This window comes from Amblyomma mixtum, chromosome 2, assembly GCF_055824585.1.
Source record: "Amblyomma mixtum isolate Tamu chromosome 2, ASM5582458v1, whole genome shotgun sequence".
NCBI lineage: Eukaryota > Metazoa > Arthropoda > Arachnida > Ixodida > Ixodidae > Amblyomma > Amblyomma mixtum.
The window spans coordinates 110,623,071-110,637,677 of NC_143013.1; the positions used below are offsets into that span (position 1 = coordinate 110,623,071).

At 51.7% G+C, this 14,607-nt stretch overlaps 1 protein-coding gene across 2 annotated transcripts in view; it reads right to left on the reverse strand.

The window, feature by feature from the left end:
- The window catches only part of LOC149360560 (sushi, von Willebrand factor type A, EGF and pentraxin domain-containing protein 1-like), a 149,403-nt gene that overhangs the window by 120,360 nt on the left and 14,436 nt on the right, over window positions 1-14,607 (reverse strand). The window contains exon 1 of one of the 2 annotated variants that reach the window (XM_089569322.1): window positions 3,214-3,499. The exons of the other annotated variant lie outside the window; for it this stretch is intronic. Coding sequence (XP_089425448.1) covers window position 3,214 — 1 coding nt within the window. The 5' untranslated portion in view covers window positions 3,215-3,499. Of the gene's footprint in view, window positions 1-3,213; window positions 3,500-14,607 lie in introns of those variants that run through there. 2 annotated transcript variants of the gene reach the window in all.

The window sequence follows — 14,607 nt, forward strand, 5'->3', positions numbered from 1 at the left end:
GAAGTGTCTGCATCGCGCAAAACATCGCTTGAATAACCGCGGTCCTTCTAGTCCGTACAAAAATGGAAGCGCGAGCTGCTCCCTAGCATATCACCTCTCCGTCGTTTTCTAGTTACCCATGCGCTGCCGGCAAAAAATCGTCCTGACGACACTGAATGTCCGCTGGCAGCCCGAAACCGCCAAGCCAGAGAAAAACGAACCCGTTCTGGACAACCACCGGAAGTGTGCGGAGCAAGAAGAGAAAATCAAGCGCCTGGCGCCGCGCTCTGGCAGACCGCTGGCAGACAGCGGGCTGCCAGAGGCCCAGAACACCGCTCCTCTCTTTAGCGTAGCTACTCTACGGCTGGTTCCCGTGGGAACCACTCGCCGGCTGCGTCTTTTTACACTCTCGACATACCGTCCTCCTTTCAAAGTTACCACTCTGCATTTGGTTCCGGTGGCAACCACCATCCACCAGTTACGCAATCCTCCACTCACGTCATATCCTCCTCCTTCCATGGTAAACACCCCCCGAGTGGTTTCCGCGGCAACGCGCATAGCGGCTACGCCGATGACAACATACTACGACGACGACGAGGACGTGAAACCCACTAACGGGCGCTTAACAGCTGTCCCTGTAAAACACAAATGCTGACAAGCGATTGCGGTCGGAGTCCGAGGGCAGCGTAAAACATCGGTTCAGTGCGCAAGGCGCTGCGCTGCAGTATTGCGAGCTTGTGCTTGAAGTGTAGCTGAAAGTAAATTTACACATGTCATGAAGGCGGGGCTCGATGGCGATATAGGACCATGTGGCAGCGACATTAACTGGGGAGTAAAACTGAAGCGCCAAAATTGTCGATGAGGGAGACAGAAATATGCGAAAAATAATTGCTGACCCATTTTCCGTCTTTACGCGATTTCGGACATCACTACAATACTGGCTTCAAAATTGTTTTCGCTATGTACATTTGATTGGAATGTACACCTCTTTTTTGTAAAAAAAATTATTTAGGCATGAATTCCTTCACAGCAGCGGGCAGCGGCTCTTACGGTTTCCGCTGGCTGCCGGCTACTGTCTTCCTTGGACGGCATATCTCGTCATCAAGTGACACGTTGAGTTCGGCCGCTCGCCTCCCACCAGCGTTAAATTCAAGTACATGGTTACTTTTCGCCGTCGTGGTACATTCTCGTCGGTTACGTGTGCGCGCTTCTTATTTGTAGTACAGGCCACACTTGCAATCGCGCGGTTTTGAGACTGTTGCCTTCTGAAACGCGGTGTAGAACGAGACTAAGCGCACCGCACAAGAACAGCTGGCGTTCCGTAGGAAAGTGTTAAAGTGAGAACAGCTCTGCTAGCATCGCACTGCAACGGTTGAGTGTTACAGTCGCTTTGGTATTGTGGTATGCGGTTGCCACTTAGTGCCTATACCAGCTAGAAAGATGTCTTTTAATAACTTTGTGGGAGGAGTCAGATGTGTCTTTCAGATGATCACTGGGTAATTACTACGAGAGCGTATGTTCCGTAGTGAATTCAGTTAATTCCCTACCCTTGCTGTGCGACTAAACGTTTGGGCTCTATGTTTAATGTCCTGAGCGAAATATGCCATGAATATTATACATCCTGGTGGTGAAGAAACCCTACGCTGAACGTGCGCCTGGCAGTGATTGAAGAGTTTATTTGATTATATCCCTCTAAATATTGGGGAACACTTTGATAATGCATAAATCTATCGCCCTATCCTTTTCTAACACGAAGTGAATGCAGTCTTGAACGTTTATTTTATGTACATATTAGTGAGCACTGAAAATTGCAACTGAGAAGGATTTTCTACAAACTGATGGTTTGTGGCTTATGTGGCTTTAACGTCCAAGAGCGACTCACACTATGAGGGACTGTAAAAAGGTTTTTGTAGATGTTATGTTGAGAGGGATACTACCTTTTATGTAGCTTTACTACCGCAAATCTGCGAAGAGAGTGTTGTGTGTCACACGCCATGGCCTTTACAAAATCTCGGATGCTCAGATACTATTCCAATTTGGGCGTTAGGCACAGAGCAGTCTGTAATGAGATGACTTGTTTTGTCCACGTCTTCCCTGGCAGTCTCCTGGAGCATGCGGTTGCTTGACCGTTTCCTGCGACTTCAAGGTAACTGTTCGTACTTGCGCATTTCCCGGTACCTTCTCTTGCTTCCTCAGTGTGTGAGTGCTTCGTTGCGTGTTTCATCTGGTTAAAAGGCAGCTGTTAAATCACTGGTCGAGTGCCAGGTTTTTTACAGCACCCTTATTTTATTTATGCACAACAAGCAGCTAGCTTATTCTCTGCACATGTGACTTGGATAGTGGGTTGTCTAGCGGTTTAATCATAGTCTAAGTTTGTGTGGTGCTATTCAACGAATAAACAGACTTTCTAACAAAATTGCGTGGTTTTCTCTTTATGTGAGCAAACCTCCATCACTCCATCAACACAATTGAGGGACAACACATTGCTCGTAAACTTCGGTGCGGAAAAACAGCTCCCAAGAAAGCTATAAATACACCGAAGAATGCACCTCTTGGGTATTAAGACAAATAGCTGACCCTGTTCGTACGTTAACAACTTTCGATTCGGTGTCACAGACGAGGCCAGGGCAAAGGAAGGAGACACAACAATACCACTGAAAAGTCGAATTTCAAGTCCGCACTCGTCGTGTCTTCTTTCTTGCCCCTGTTTTGTGTGTCGCAAGGAACCTCGAGGGTTGGAAGCTGTATTTGTACCTAAAGAGAACCCAGGTTTATGACGTAACGGGATTTTTTGATTTTTAGTTAGAGCGTTATTATTTAGTTCGCCTCAGCCTTCGAAGACGGTGCCGCCTTCCCACAAAATGCCGCCATGTTTTTATGGCATGGGTTTCTATGCAAGCAGCGCTACAGCTCTACATATACCATGTGTAGCTCACACCTGATTTTTATATACATATACCTTGTGTAGCTCACACCTCATTTTTATAACCTAACTAGGGACTCCAAGAAAAAGCAGGAGGGGCCGGGGGTTGATGCGCGTCACAAAATGTTCAAAGAACCTAGGAGTATGTGCACAGGCCAGCGCCCAATTTTGGCATTTCGCCTAGTTATCAGTTTGAATTTGAAAAGCAGGCTTGTTTGCGCAGCCGTGGAAACAGCAACTACCGCAGTCTAAGAAAGTGCACGCTGCAAGTATAAATAGCAAGAAACAAGAATAAACGATGTGCCACTTACTGGTTTCTTGGAAAAACGCTGATCTGGCACATCAGACGGCTGCCATGGCAAGAAACAATGGGGTCTTCATGATTTTGCGTGGCCGCACACTGTGAAGAGCGTCGCAAGAGAAGGTCACGAGTGCGAGCCGCGTTCCTTGAGCGGTAGTTCCCCAGACTGTCTGCGACGGTTAGCAGCGAAGCTTGACTCCTCACTCGGAGTCGAGATAACGAATTCCCGAGTGGATGTTAACGCCTCGTCGGTTATCATTTCAGACAGTTGGTCTCGCTTCTGCATGGAGCAGGCTGGAGATATGACCTTGCCCGACCGCCTGTGTTACGGCGCGGAACATTTTGTAAGTGCACGCTGATGGCCTCGAGACGCTCAAGATGGCTTGAAATCTTACGAATGACCTCGAGTCGGCTCCGACCCGCCAAAGATTCGTTTCCTGTAATTATTGGTGTAATTCAAATATCACAGCACTAAAAGCTCAAGTAAACTTTCCTGCTCCAGCGTCACGCCGTATGTGAGCCCGTTTTAACCTTTACCATGAGTTTTTCCTATCGTTGCCTTAGGATAGCCCTTACATAAAAGAAGCCCCACGCACCACTCATGCAACAACCGCTATGCAGAGCAGCCCTCGAAAACCCATAGCGCAATTTTTCAGGAATGGGAACGGCTTGCCCACCTAAGTTGCCACCATCAGTGGCCCACCAGAATTCAAGCGGTTCATGAAAAACCTCTCAATGTAATTTTTAGTAACTGTGTTAGCGATAAAACGCCATCCACTTCATACAATGCCCCTATAGTAGACATTTTACGAAATAAATAAATAAATCTCGCTTTGCTGTAAGCCGGTCTCCTTGTGTTATTTCACTCATTTTCCTTTACATTGTCAATTTCTTGTCCGCAATTTTATGTAAACCTTATCGTTAGCCACTGTGTTTCTGCACTATAAGTGAAGACAAGATAGTAGTAGTAGTAAGAGACCTTCATTCGGCCATAATTTACAGGCCGAGCATGTCGACCGCCTGGGCGACCAGAAGTCGCTGTTCTTCTTCCCCTTCAGCGCCAAGCCAGTCGAGCCAGGTGGTGATGGATAAAGAAGGTGGGGCGTAGGAACCCGACTGCTGAGCAGCCGGGCAATAAAAGAGGCAATGGACCAGGTCCGCATATATACAGGGGCAGTTGGGACAGGAAGGGTCTGATCGATAGCGATAGAGAAAGAGGCGAGACGGGGTGATAACTGCATTCATTTGGATGTGCCGAAGAAGGCGAGCCTCCGGCACCATGAGCGATCGATGAGGGGGAGGGTAAAAGCGTTTGTCTAGGCGGAGCTCGAGGTAGACCTCTTTTATGGTGCGGCGAAGGGTGAGTCTCCCACCGTCCTCCGAGGGCTTGGGCCAGGGGATCAACGGTGCCCGGAAAAGTGCGTCTCGGGCGTGCTGATGGGCCAGCTCATCGCTGTCAATCCCTGAATGCCCAGGGACCCAGCGGAGGAAAACGATGGAAGGCTGCAATGCGGAGACCGCTCGTTCGACCTTCTGCTGGAGAGAAGGGGTTAGGGTGCGTTTCTGTATGTGGTGTGTAGCGGCTTGTGAGTCTGAATAGACTGTGTACTCTTGAAGAGAGGGAAGGATAGCAAATGACTGAAGGGCATGTGCAATGGCGAGGACCTCGAGGGACAGTGCATCCGGAGGGTGTAGATACGGCCCGCTGGTGTGGGTTTCTGGAGCGGGGAGGTGGGGATGGTACAGGGCGTAGCCGCAGGAACCTCGAAGAGCCACCAAGGAGGCATCCGTGTAGGCTACACCCTGGGTATCAAAGAAAGGAGAATGGTGCTGCGCGGCCGCATGACGACGGCCGGCGTGCAGGACGGGGGACATGTTGGTCGGGAGGGGGAGGATACGAAGATTGGGAGCAGGGGTTGGAATAGGAGAGGTAAAAGGGGCGATGGGAATGGGCGAGATACCCGCTTGAGTCAGTAACCACTGACCCTGACGGGTAAGAGAAAGGCGGGCAAGCTGCAAATCGCGATAGAGAGAGAGAAGAGAACGGAGAGGATGAAAGAGGCCTGTGGCAAAGATCTTAGCAGTAGAGGTAGTGATTGGGAGGCTGAGAGCTGCCTTGTAGAGGCCCACAAGGGCAGTCTCGAGAGTGTTAAGTTGAGTCTGATTGAAGGAAATGTAGGGTGCAAAGTACAAGACCTTGTTCAGGGCCAGCGCGTGGGCAACTAGGCACGCGTGAGCCTCGTGGAGACCTGAGCGCCGAGTGACCCCGCGCCGCAGTAGGTGAGTTACGGAGTGGCAGGTGGTGACAGCGTGGTGGAGGGCTTGCACGTTCTTGGCCGCATGCAAAGGAAAGCCAAGAACTTTGCACTGCGTGACGACAGGAATGGGAGAGCCAGAAATGTGGAGAGAGACGAAGTGGTTGTGTGAGCGCTGGTATGAGGAATGGTTGAAAAGGAGAAGCTCGGATTTTTCAGGAGCAGGAGAGAGGCCAGCGGTGGTGAGAAATGAGTCAATGAGATCTAGGCCACGTTGCAGGGTGTCCTGTACGTGTCCGGGAGAGCCCGACGAACACCACAGAGTGATGTCATCGGCGTAAAATATATGATGCAGGTCGGGAATTTCAGCTAGCTGGGAGGCGAGAGGGGCCATAGTAAGATTGAAAAGGGTAGGAGAGAGAACACCACCTTGAGGAGTGCCACGGGTGAGGTGGTGGGGGTCGGAGAGATGGGTGTCTACTCGAAAGCGAGCCACACGTTTAGAGAGAAATGAACGGATATAGAAGTACATGCGGGGCCACAGTCCAGGGAGTCGAGTTGGGAAAGGATGTGGTCGAGGCAAACACTGTCGAAGGCCTTGCGAACATGGACGGACACAAGTGCGTGAATTTCAGTGGGGGTAGGTGACAGAAAGGTGTGGTGGAGAATCAGAAACATGTCTTGTGCACAGACGCGGCGTCGGAAGCCGATGAAAGAATGGGGGAAGAACTCCCTCGCCTCGAGAAATTTAGAGAGGTGAGTCAAGGCCATTCGCTCAAGGGTCTTACCAACGCACGATGTCAGGGAGATTGGGCGGAGGTTAGACAGAGAGGGAGGTTTGCCCGGCTTTGGAATCATAGAAATGAGGGAGGAGGTCCAGGAGCTCGGCAGGCAGCCGGTGTTCCAGGCCTCATTGTAGGTATGAAGGAGGAATTCTTTGGCGCAGTCAGGAAGATTGCGAAGTGTGGTATATGTAATGGCATCCTCACCGGGAGCCGAGCGTGTAGCATTAGCAGCCAGAGCCGATTCCAGCTCTCGGAGAGTGAAGGAGTGGTCCAGATCGGGGTTAGGTCCGCCCGAGTACATCGGGTAGGAGGGTTCCAGAGGGGGAGGGAGGTAGAGAGAGGCGAGCTGATCAAAAACATCAGAGGGAGACCCCTGAGTGAGGGCTTTAGCTAGAGGGGGAGGGAGGTAGAGAGAGGCGAGCTGATCAAAAACATCAGAGGGAGTCCCCTGAGGGAGGGCTTTAGCTAGAGTGGGAGCAAGGGCAGGCTTAGTGCCAAGGAGGGATTTGAAGAGAGACCATGTGGATCGCGAATGCAAAGCAGAGTCAAGATGGTCACAAAGAGCACTCCAACGAGAGTGCTCGAGTGAGGCGCAGTGGGTGACGATCTAGGCCCGCAGAGCAGTGATCCGGGAGGAGAGTTGGGCATTGTGGGGTTGGGAGCGAAAGGATCGTTGAAGACGTTTACAGCGACGCCATAAACGGAGAAGATGAGGATCTGGGTCTGGGACTGTGTGACGAGTGCGAATGCGAATGCGGCGGCTACTGGACGTGAGCGCTGCAGTGATGCGCGACGTCCAGTCGTCGTAGGACTGAAAGGAGACGGAGCCGAGATTAGTGCGGAAGGCGTGCCAGTCAGTGTGAATGACCGGATGACGTCGAGGGATGTGGGAAAGAGAGGTGTGAATATGGATGAGGAAGTGGTCACTGAGAAGAGTTTCGGCTGTCACCTGCCAGTTAAAGGAAAGTGAACCCCGAGAGAAAGTAAGGTCAGGTGTCGTGGGGCGCTGTGAGGCAGTGCCCGCTCGAGTAGGGCAGCCAGGAGTGTTAAGAAGGGTGAGGTGGCGTTGCTGGGCCAGACAGTGCAGGAGGCGGCCGGGTTTGAGGGTTTGACGGTAGCCCCAGAGTGTATGAGGGGCATTGAAGTCACCACCAAAGAGGAGATGGGAGTTAGAAGGGAGTGAAGGAACTTGCCCAGTGCAGAGAATAAAGAGGAGGTGACAGGGGGGTTGTAGAAAGACAAAAGGGTGAGTGAGACGCGGGAAGAAGGGTGGTAATAGACCACACCAACTAAATATTTAAGGAGGATGTAGGGGATGTCATGTGGCTCCACGAGCACGTCGCTGCGTACATAAATAGACGCAAGTGGTGTGGACGTAGTGGCATGGTAGCCTGGTACAGTGCGGGCCGCCCGAGTCTCCTGGAGAAGGAGAAAATGGGGCAGGGAGGGGCGGGTGAGGAGATACTGGTGGAGGGGGGTCTTATTGTGGCGAAGCTTTCGGCAGTTCCACTGCACAATCTCGAGGTCATCGCCAAACGCCATTATGATAGTGGAGAGGTAGAGGCTCGAGATGGTACGCGTTCCTTCTTTTTTGCTGGGGGCAGTGACTCATGGACGGATTGGAGCATAGAAGTGAAGGATTCCAATTGCTTTGATTGTGCTAGGAGGGTGCTAAAAATCTAGATAAACCAATGTCTCTAGCTGAACCAAGCGAGTGTGGTGTGCCTGTGTGGTGGTTTCGACAAGATCAGCCAAAGGGGCGACCTGGGCGGTGGAGGAGGGAGTGGTGAACGTGGCAAGGTGCTCATTTAGCTTTGTAAGGTGGGAGGTAAGAGAGGAAGTGGTGGTCTGGAGGGTTTGGGTCAAGGCATGGATCTGCTGTTGTAGGTCGTGGGAAATGCGCTGCTGCTTTCGCTGCTGGCGTTCGAGCATAGCGAGCCGGAGGTCGAACGAGCGGCTCTCATCAGTCAGGGATGGAGAGGGTGGTGTAGGGGAAGAGAGGGACGCTGGCACCGAGGATCTTTTAACTATGGCGGCATAGGAGCCTGGTGGTGACGTGATCGGAGCTGATGGAGGTTCATGATTAGAGGAGGACGAGGAGGAGGAAGGGGTGGTGGGTTGAGTGGCCCGGCGCAAAGCTAGGCGTCGGAGGTACGCAGCTCTGGCACACTCGCGTTGTTAAGCAAGGAGGAAGGGGCAAGTGGGGTCGAGGGAGAGGTGGGTGTTTACCTGGCAATGAACGCACCAGGGCTGGGCACACACATGAGCGGAAGCGTCAGCGGGTAGAGGAGCAGCACAGCGACGGCACTTGGCCGGAACGCTATGCTGGGGGCATTGGTGGGCGCGGTGTCCTAGAGTGAGACAACGGGTGCAGGTGGGAGGCTTAGGTTTATGAGGACGGCACCGGAAGGCAACGCGTTTGAAATATACAAAGTGGGGGATGACGGTACCAGCGAAAGTTATCAGCACCGACTGAGTGGATCCCATCATGCGAGCAGGGAGAATATCTGTTCTGAAAGATTCCAGATCATGCATGAAGTCATCAGGAGTGAAGTGGCCCCCGACGTTATGGATGACGCCGAGGCATGAGATGGGAGGATGGGCGTGTAAGTTTTGATGGTGACAGGCTCACCATGAAGCTGAAGATGCGTGACAGAAAGTACGAGGTGGGCGGTGAGAGGAGAATGAGTTTTTAGAAACACAAGCCTTTGGGCTGGCTTGGCCTGAAGGGTGATGTCGGCACTGGTCTTGGAGGAAATAAGGGAGTAATTACTCATTGACGTCCACCCGAGCGCAGCCATACGGTCACAAAGGAAAGCTATACAGCTTTCACAGAAACTTCGTAGTTAAAGAAAAATTCGTCCTGGTCCGGGGTTCGAACCCGGGACCACCGCTACACCGGAGCAGTCGCTCTACCAATTGAGCTGCCAGCTACCAATACAGCTACCAAAGCTGTATAGCTTTCCTTTGTGGCCGTATGGCTGCGCTCGGGTGGACGTCAATGAGTAATTACTCCCTTATTACAAATCTACTCCACCTTGGAGGATTCCCCTAAATATTTGGTCTTGGAGGAAAGTTGTGCAACGGAGGCGACTGCGGCGAGTACGTCGTAGAGAGGTAGCTTGGGGGTGAGGGTTCCAGGGGGAAGCTGGATGGCAACTGTGATGAGCTCGGCACGGGGTCGGGCTGCGGTGGCAGTCTTACGGTTGGCACCGATGGTGGTCCAGCCGATTTCCTGGGATGGAGTGTCGTCTGCCGGGGACGTCGTAAGGTCCATGTCTGAGTCCTCAGCCGGAGTGTCAGTGTGCGACGCGTGCCGGGCTGGAGGTCTTGGTGTCAGTGGGACCTTTGGCTGGAGTAGGTGCAGCGGCTCCAGCGGCGGCGACGAACGCAGCTGGCTGCGACGCGTCTATGGCCCCGAAGCTCTGGGCGTCCCTTAGAGCGTGGAGTTGGCTAGGTGTGGACGCTGCGCCGACGACGAACGCTGCCGGCTGCGCCGCGGCCGTCGATCCGGTGCTCCCAGCGTCGCTCAAGGCGTGCAGTGCGGCAGGAATGTGCTCGGTTGCGTGGGCGGCGTTGAACGTAGCCGTTTGAGAGACAGCTGTCGACGTGGTTGGAGCAGGCCCCGCGGTGGCGGCATCGGTGGGTCTGGGCTGCAGAGGCTTGGTGAGACGCTGCATTGCGGCGGTGCAGGCACGGCGCGTTAGGGTTAGTGAGGCGCCGCGCCGCTTCACAGTTTTGGAGACGCTTGGAGGGCCATTTCGGCAGCGGGCCGGGATGCCGATGGTTTCCACGTGCTTCGGGAGCCTTCCTGAAGCGATGGAGTGTAAATCCAGGGGCGGGCGAGGCCCTGGACCAGGCCAGGGGCAGGTTAAAGCAGAGCACGGTAGGCAGCCAGCTAACCAGGGCGGCGCCACCTAGCGGAATCAAGACAAGATATAACTATTATACAGTATGCTACCGAGAGATATGTATTAGATACTCTTCCACACAGGAGAGTATCTATCCGCCAAACGGACTCCATTCATCTAGGAATTTCATCTAATGGCTAGAATGTGTGGCCACAACCTGCCATTTTGCTGCACGCAGGCCATTATCTGCTTCCCAATTTTTAATATTAACTGCTGAGTCAGATCAACACATCTGTGCTGCCCCGCCACGCATATATCACCGCATCGGTCATCCGTTTAAATTTCCGTGCCAACATGCCCGTACGAATAATTTTCCGCGTTATTTTTTCTCAAAGCAGCTACACAGTGCAACGACTTTTCCCACAAAATTCCACATATCACCTACGTATCAGCTTCCCAAGCGAAAGTGACATGCACCTTTGATAATGAAGCTAGAAAATGCATTACTCTAATGATAACCAAACCTCTTAAGCAGCGCCAAATAAATCGAGGCTATAAGGAAATAAATGTGAAAGGTGTAAATTTTTGTTGCCCTCCTAGAATGTACAACATTATTTTTTAGTAGACCTTCGCAAGTGCACCTGTAACATGCAGGTTTTAGTGAGTTGCGACACCGCGTGTTCCTTGCACACTTGGGCTAGGCTCACCCCCGTCCAGCCATGCGTGGCGTTTGGCTGTATCCGGGAAAAAGGAAATCCTGATGATTGAGCTGACTCCGAGTGTTTGCGCCTTTAAAGCACCACACAGTGCGGGCTCACCCGACCGGAGGAACGGAGGAAATCGGAAAGTACCATTTCCCGATAACGTCCTGCGTCTTTCACTTTCTTACGTTCTTTCTGAAAATATTTCTGGCTGCCTCTCCCTTCTTGGCGTTCCTTTTTTCCTGCAGCAATTATTATCCTTGTATGGCAGACTACCTTGCGTGACGCCATATTGGGTTATATTTACGGTGTACAGCTGGCATGGCCAGGACTTGCTTGGAAGTTCCTGCCCCGTCCCTTTGTTGAGCTCGTTGGTGAGCGGCTGGAACCTCGGCCAAATGACTTAATTTTTTATAGCTAACCACTAGCCTTATGTGACCGCTAACGAGACCAAGACAGCTGATTTACCACTCCTGGGGGTCACATTCGATAAGGACCTTATGTAATTAAATGAAGAGAAACTCTTCACTGAACTGAAAGAAAATATTGAGACGGCATAACCAGGGACGACCAACCAAAAACGTAGTCTTTACCTTCGCATCGACCATTCTGCAGGCTAAGCAAAAATCCGACTGAGAACTCACATTCCAAGTCGGCCTCGCAGCGACAGGTGACAAAAATACGGCCACCACTCGCAAACCTTCCAAGGAAAAATTGCATGTCCTAAATGTGCAGCCCATGTCTATTCCACCTGTAACTGTGAATGCCATCCGCATATTTCTATAAATTGTGAGAGCAGTCATGCTGCTTAGGCCCTCACCTCAACCGCCTAATCGAGTACTTGGAAGGTGAGGCTTCTTCACCTCCCGCCTCGTTCAAGCGAGGATTATCTTCGTTCTGTGTAGAGAGTGATGTCCTCTTGAAGAAAACCTCCGCAACGAACACAACAGCCTACCTCTGCGTAGTACCTGCAAGTTTGGCCGGAGACGTTTCTTCAGGCTTCGCCTGACGAGCCGACAGCTGGACATCTCAGGTTTTCTCGAAACCTTCGTCGCATTCAAGACAAGTATTGCTGGCCCCGACTGTCTGATGATGCTTCACATTATTTGAAAATCTGCCGAGACTGTCAGCGGTGCAAGACCCCTCTCACCCGACCTGCAGGATTTATTAACCACATTGAACCCCCCCCCCCCCTCCAAAGGCCCCTTCAGAAGAGCGGCATGGACTTACTTGGCCCTTTCCCGAAGTCAACGTCTGGAAATAAGTGCATCATAATAGCGACCGACTACCTGACCTGCTACGTCGAGGCAAAAGTCCTACCAAACGAAACAGCAGCGGAAGTCGCCAAATATTTTGTGGAGTGCATTATTCTGGGGCATGGCATCACCGATGTGTATATCAAGGACAGAGAAACAGCATTCACAACAGAGCTGACACAAGTCATTCTGGGTTACAGTCAAACCAACCACCGGAGGACAACTGCGTACCATCCTTGGGCCAACAGACTGACCGAGCGCCTGAACAAAATGATCGTCAGTATGCTCGCCATTTATGTCGATGCCGAACACAAGACCTGGCATGCCATCCTGCCTTACAGTCTTCTCCTACAACACCGCAGTGCATGAGATCATCCAGATGGCGCCTTTCAGGCTCGTCCATCGCAGGAAGGCCACGACCGCGCTAGACGCCATGCTGCCCAACGTAACCGATGAAGATAACGTGGACATGGCTGCCTACCTTCAACGCGCCGAAGCCCAAAAGCTTGACCGATAACGGATCAAAGACCACCAGTGGAACGGCGTCAGACGCTACAACCTACGAAGAGGCAACGCGGAATAAAAGCCAGGATACCGAGTCTGGGTTTGGAGGCCCATTCGCCGCCGCAGATTGAGTGAAAAACTTTTTCGCCGCTTTTCGGCCCTTAGGATGTTCTTGGTAGACTAAGTGAACTGTACTATTAAGTCGACCTTGACGAAGTGGCTGCATCCCAGCGACGCCGTTTACGAATAGAAGTTGCCCATGTCGCCGGTCTGAAGCCTTATTCTGTGCGCTAAAGGACGCTGTGTTCCCACCCTTGGTGTTTAGTTTTACATAATTCATTTTATTTGTTTGTATTCGCCATGTGTTTTAAAGCATTCTGTCGATGATTTTTTGAGAATGCAGCAACGCCACAAATCTTTGCAGCATTTGTTAATTCTTCAAAGCTGCATGCACGTCGCTTTACCTCTTTGTTTGTGATGCAAGACGCGACGAGATTTATCTCCATTGATCGCATGCAGGCAGAGCCCATTCTACTTTGTTCCAGAATGCTCTAGTAACTTTGTACGCTTTATCTCCAAAGTTCGCTATTAGATTTAAATTGAGCATGGCCGAAAGCGTCGGGCATAGTGTTCGACGAACGCTGAGCACGCCTGTTCCTATGCTGCCGCCGAGTCATTGAGTTCTTTGCGGGCGCAAGTCAGCCGAAATAAAGAGTTTCGTTTGGCAGCCATTCTTCCTGTTTTCCTGCTCGCCGGACTGCAGTCGATACGACGGGACTATATGAAGGCCGATATCCGCTGTGTGTAAGCCGGAGCCGCCATTCAAGCTTCAGAGAAGCGGGCCCGGTGACTCCCGGGTCAACACCACTCGCGCAGCCAGGAGCAGCGGGGCAACGCACACCAGCCTGCGAGACCGCCCCGTCATGACTTCTCTGGTTGCCGCACTCTCGCAGTGCCCGCTGGATAAATTGTGTTTTGTTTGTGTCTGTCTTGTATCAGTGCACTTTAGGTGCAAGGCTTTCTGTTGTACTGTAGTGTCTCTCGAGTTACATTATACTGTATATCAGTTTATACGTGCTCGTACGAGTGATTTTAGATTCCTCGATATCGTGTGTGTGGTGTGTAAAGTTTGTTTCGTTTGTAAGCCTTTGGCTTCGACCCATTCTCTAGCTTGCGTAAAGCAGGGCACGAATCAACCACCCCCCTTGTCACTTGTTACCTGGACTCTGACTGAGTTTGCCACTGAGTTAAAAGATCTCTTTTGAGGCTGAGATCGCTACCACCACACAATCGAAGAGGGTCAGGGAGCGCATGCCACAAGCGCGCGCAAACGTGACATATTCTGGCGTCCACAGAAGACGTATGGTGCTTTTTTAGCGCAGAGAACGGAGAAAGAGTCGGAAGCAGTTTACGAAGAGGTCGTAAACGAGTGTTTAGCAGCAGAGGGATATTGTGAGATGCCACGCTGAAGCGGTTAGTAAGGTTCACCGAGCATATAATGTAATGCTTCTGAATAGTTCGGGCTCCGAATGAATCTCAAGAAGATAAATGAGTTAGGGCATCACTAAGGTATAAAGGGAGCTGAACTTGTTCAGGGGTTGGACCAGAAATTGAAACAGTTCCTTGGAGAGGAAGAGAGAGGATGATAGCCTGCTCGACAAAAGAATCGAGGAAAAAATAAGCAGAGAATGGTAGACGGGGCGACATTGATTGATTAATTGAACAAGTCTTACTTCCATAAAAAGAAAAAATTCAACCCGGACCCCGGCACGCAGGCCTGGGAGACGGGGAGTTGGGTGTCCGCGGTTAGAGGCTGGGTGGAAGTCCTTGACTGGTAGTGGCCTCTTCCGCCAGACGGGTGGTAGTGCACTGGAACTCGCGGCCCGGGCTGCTGAGCAAGGTCTCCCAGGCTTCTCTACTCTCAATATTTTTGCATCCCCCCCCCCCCCCCAAGAGAATATGGGCGCTCTCAAATGATGTGGCCGAGGGCACCTCTCACCCCACATTGTGTCCATGTATCATGCGGCCTCAGGTCAGGGTACACGTCGTACG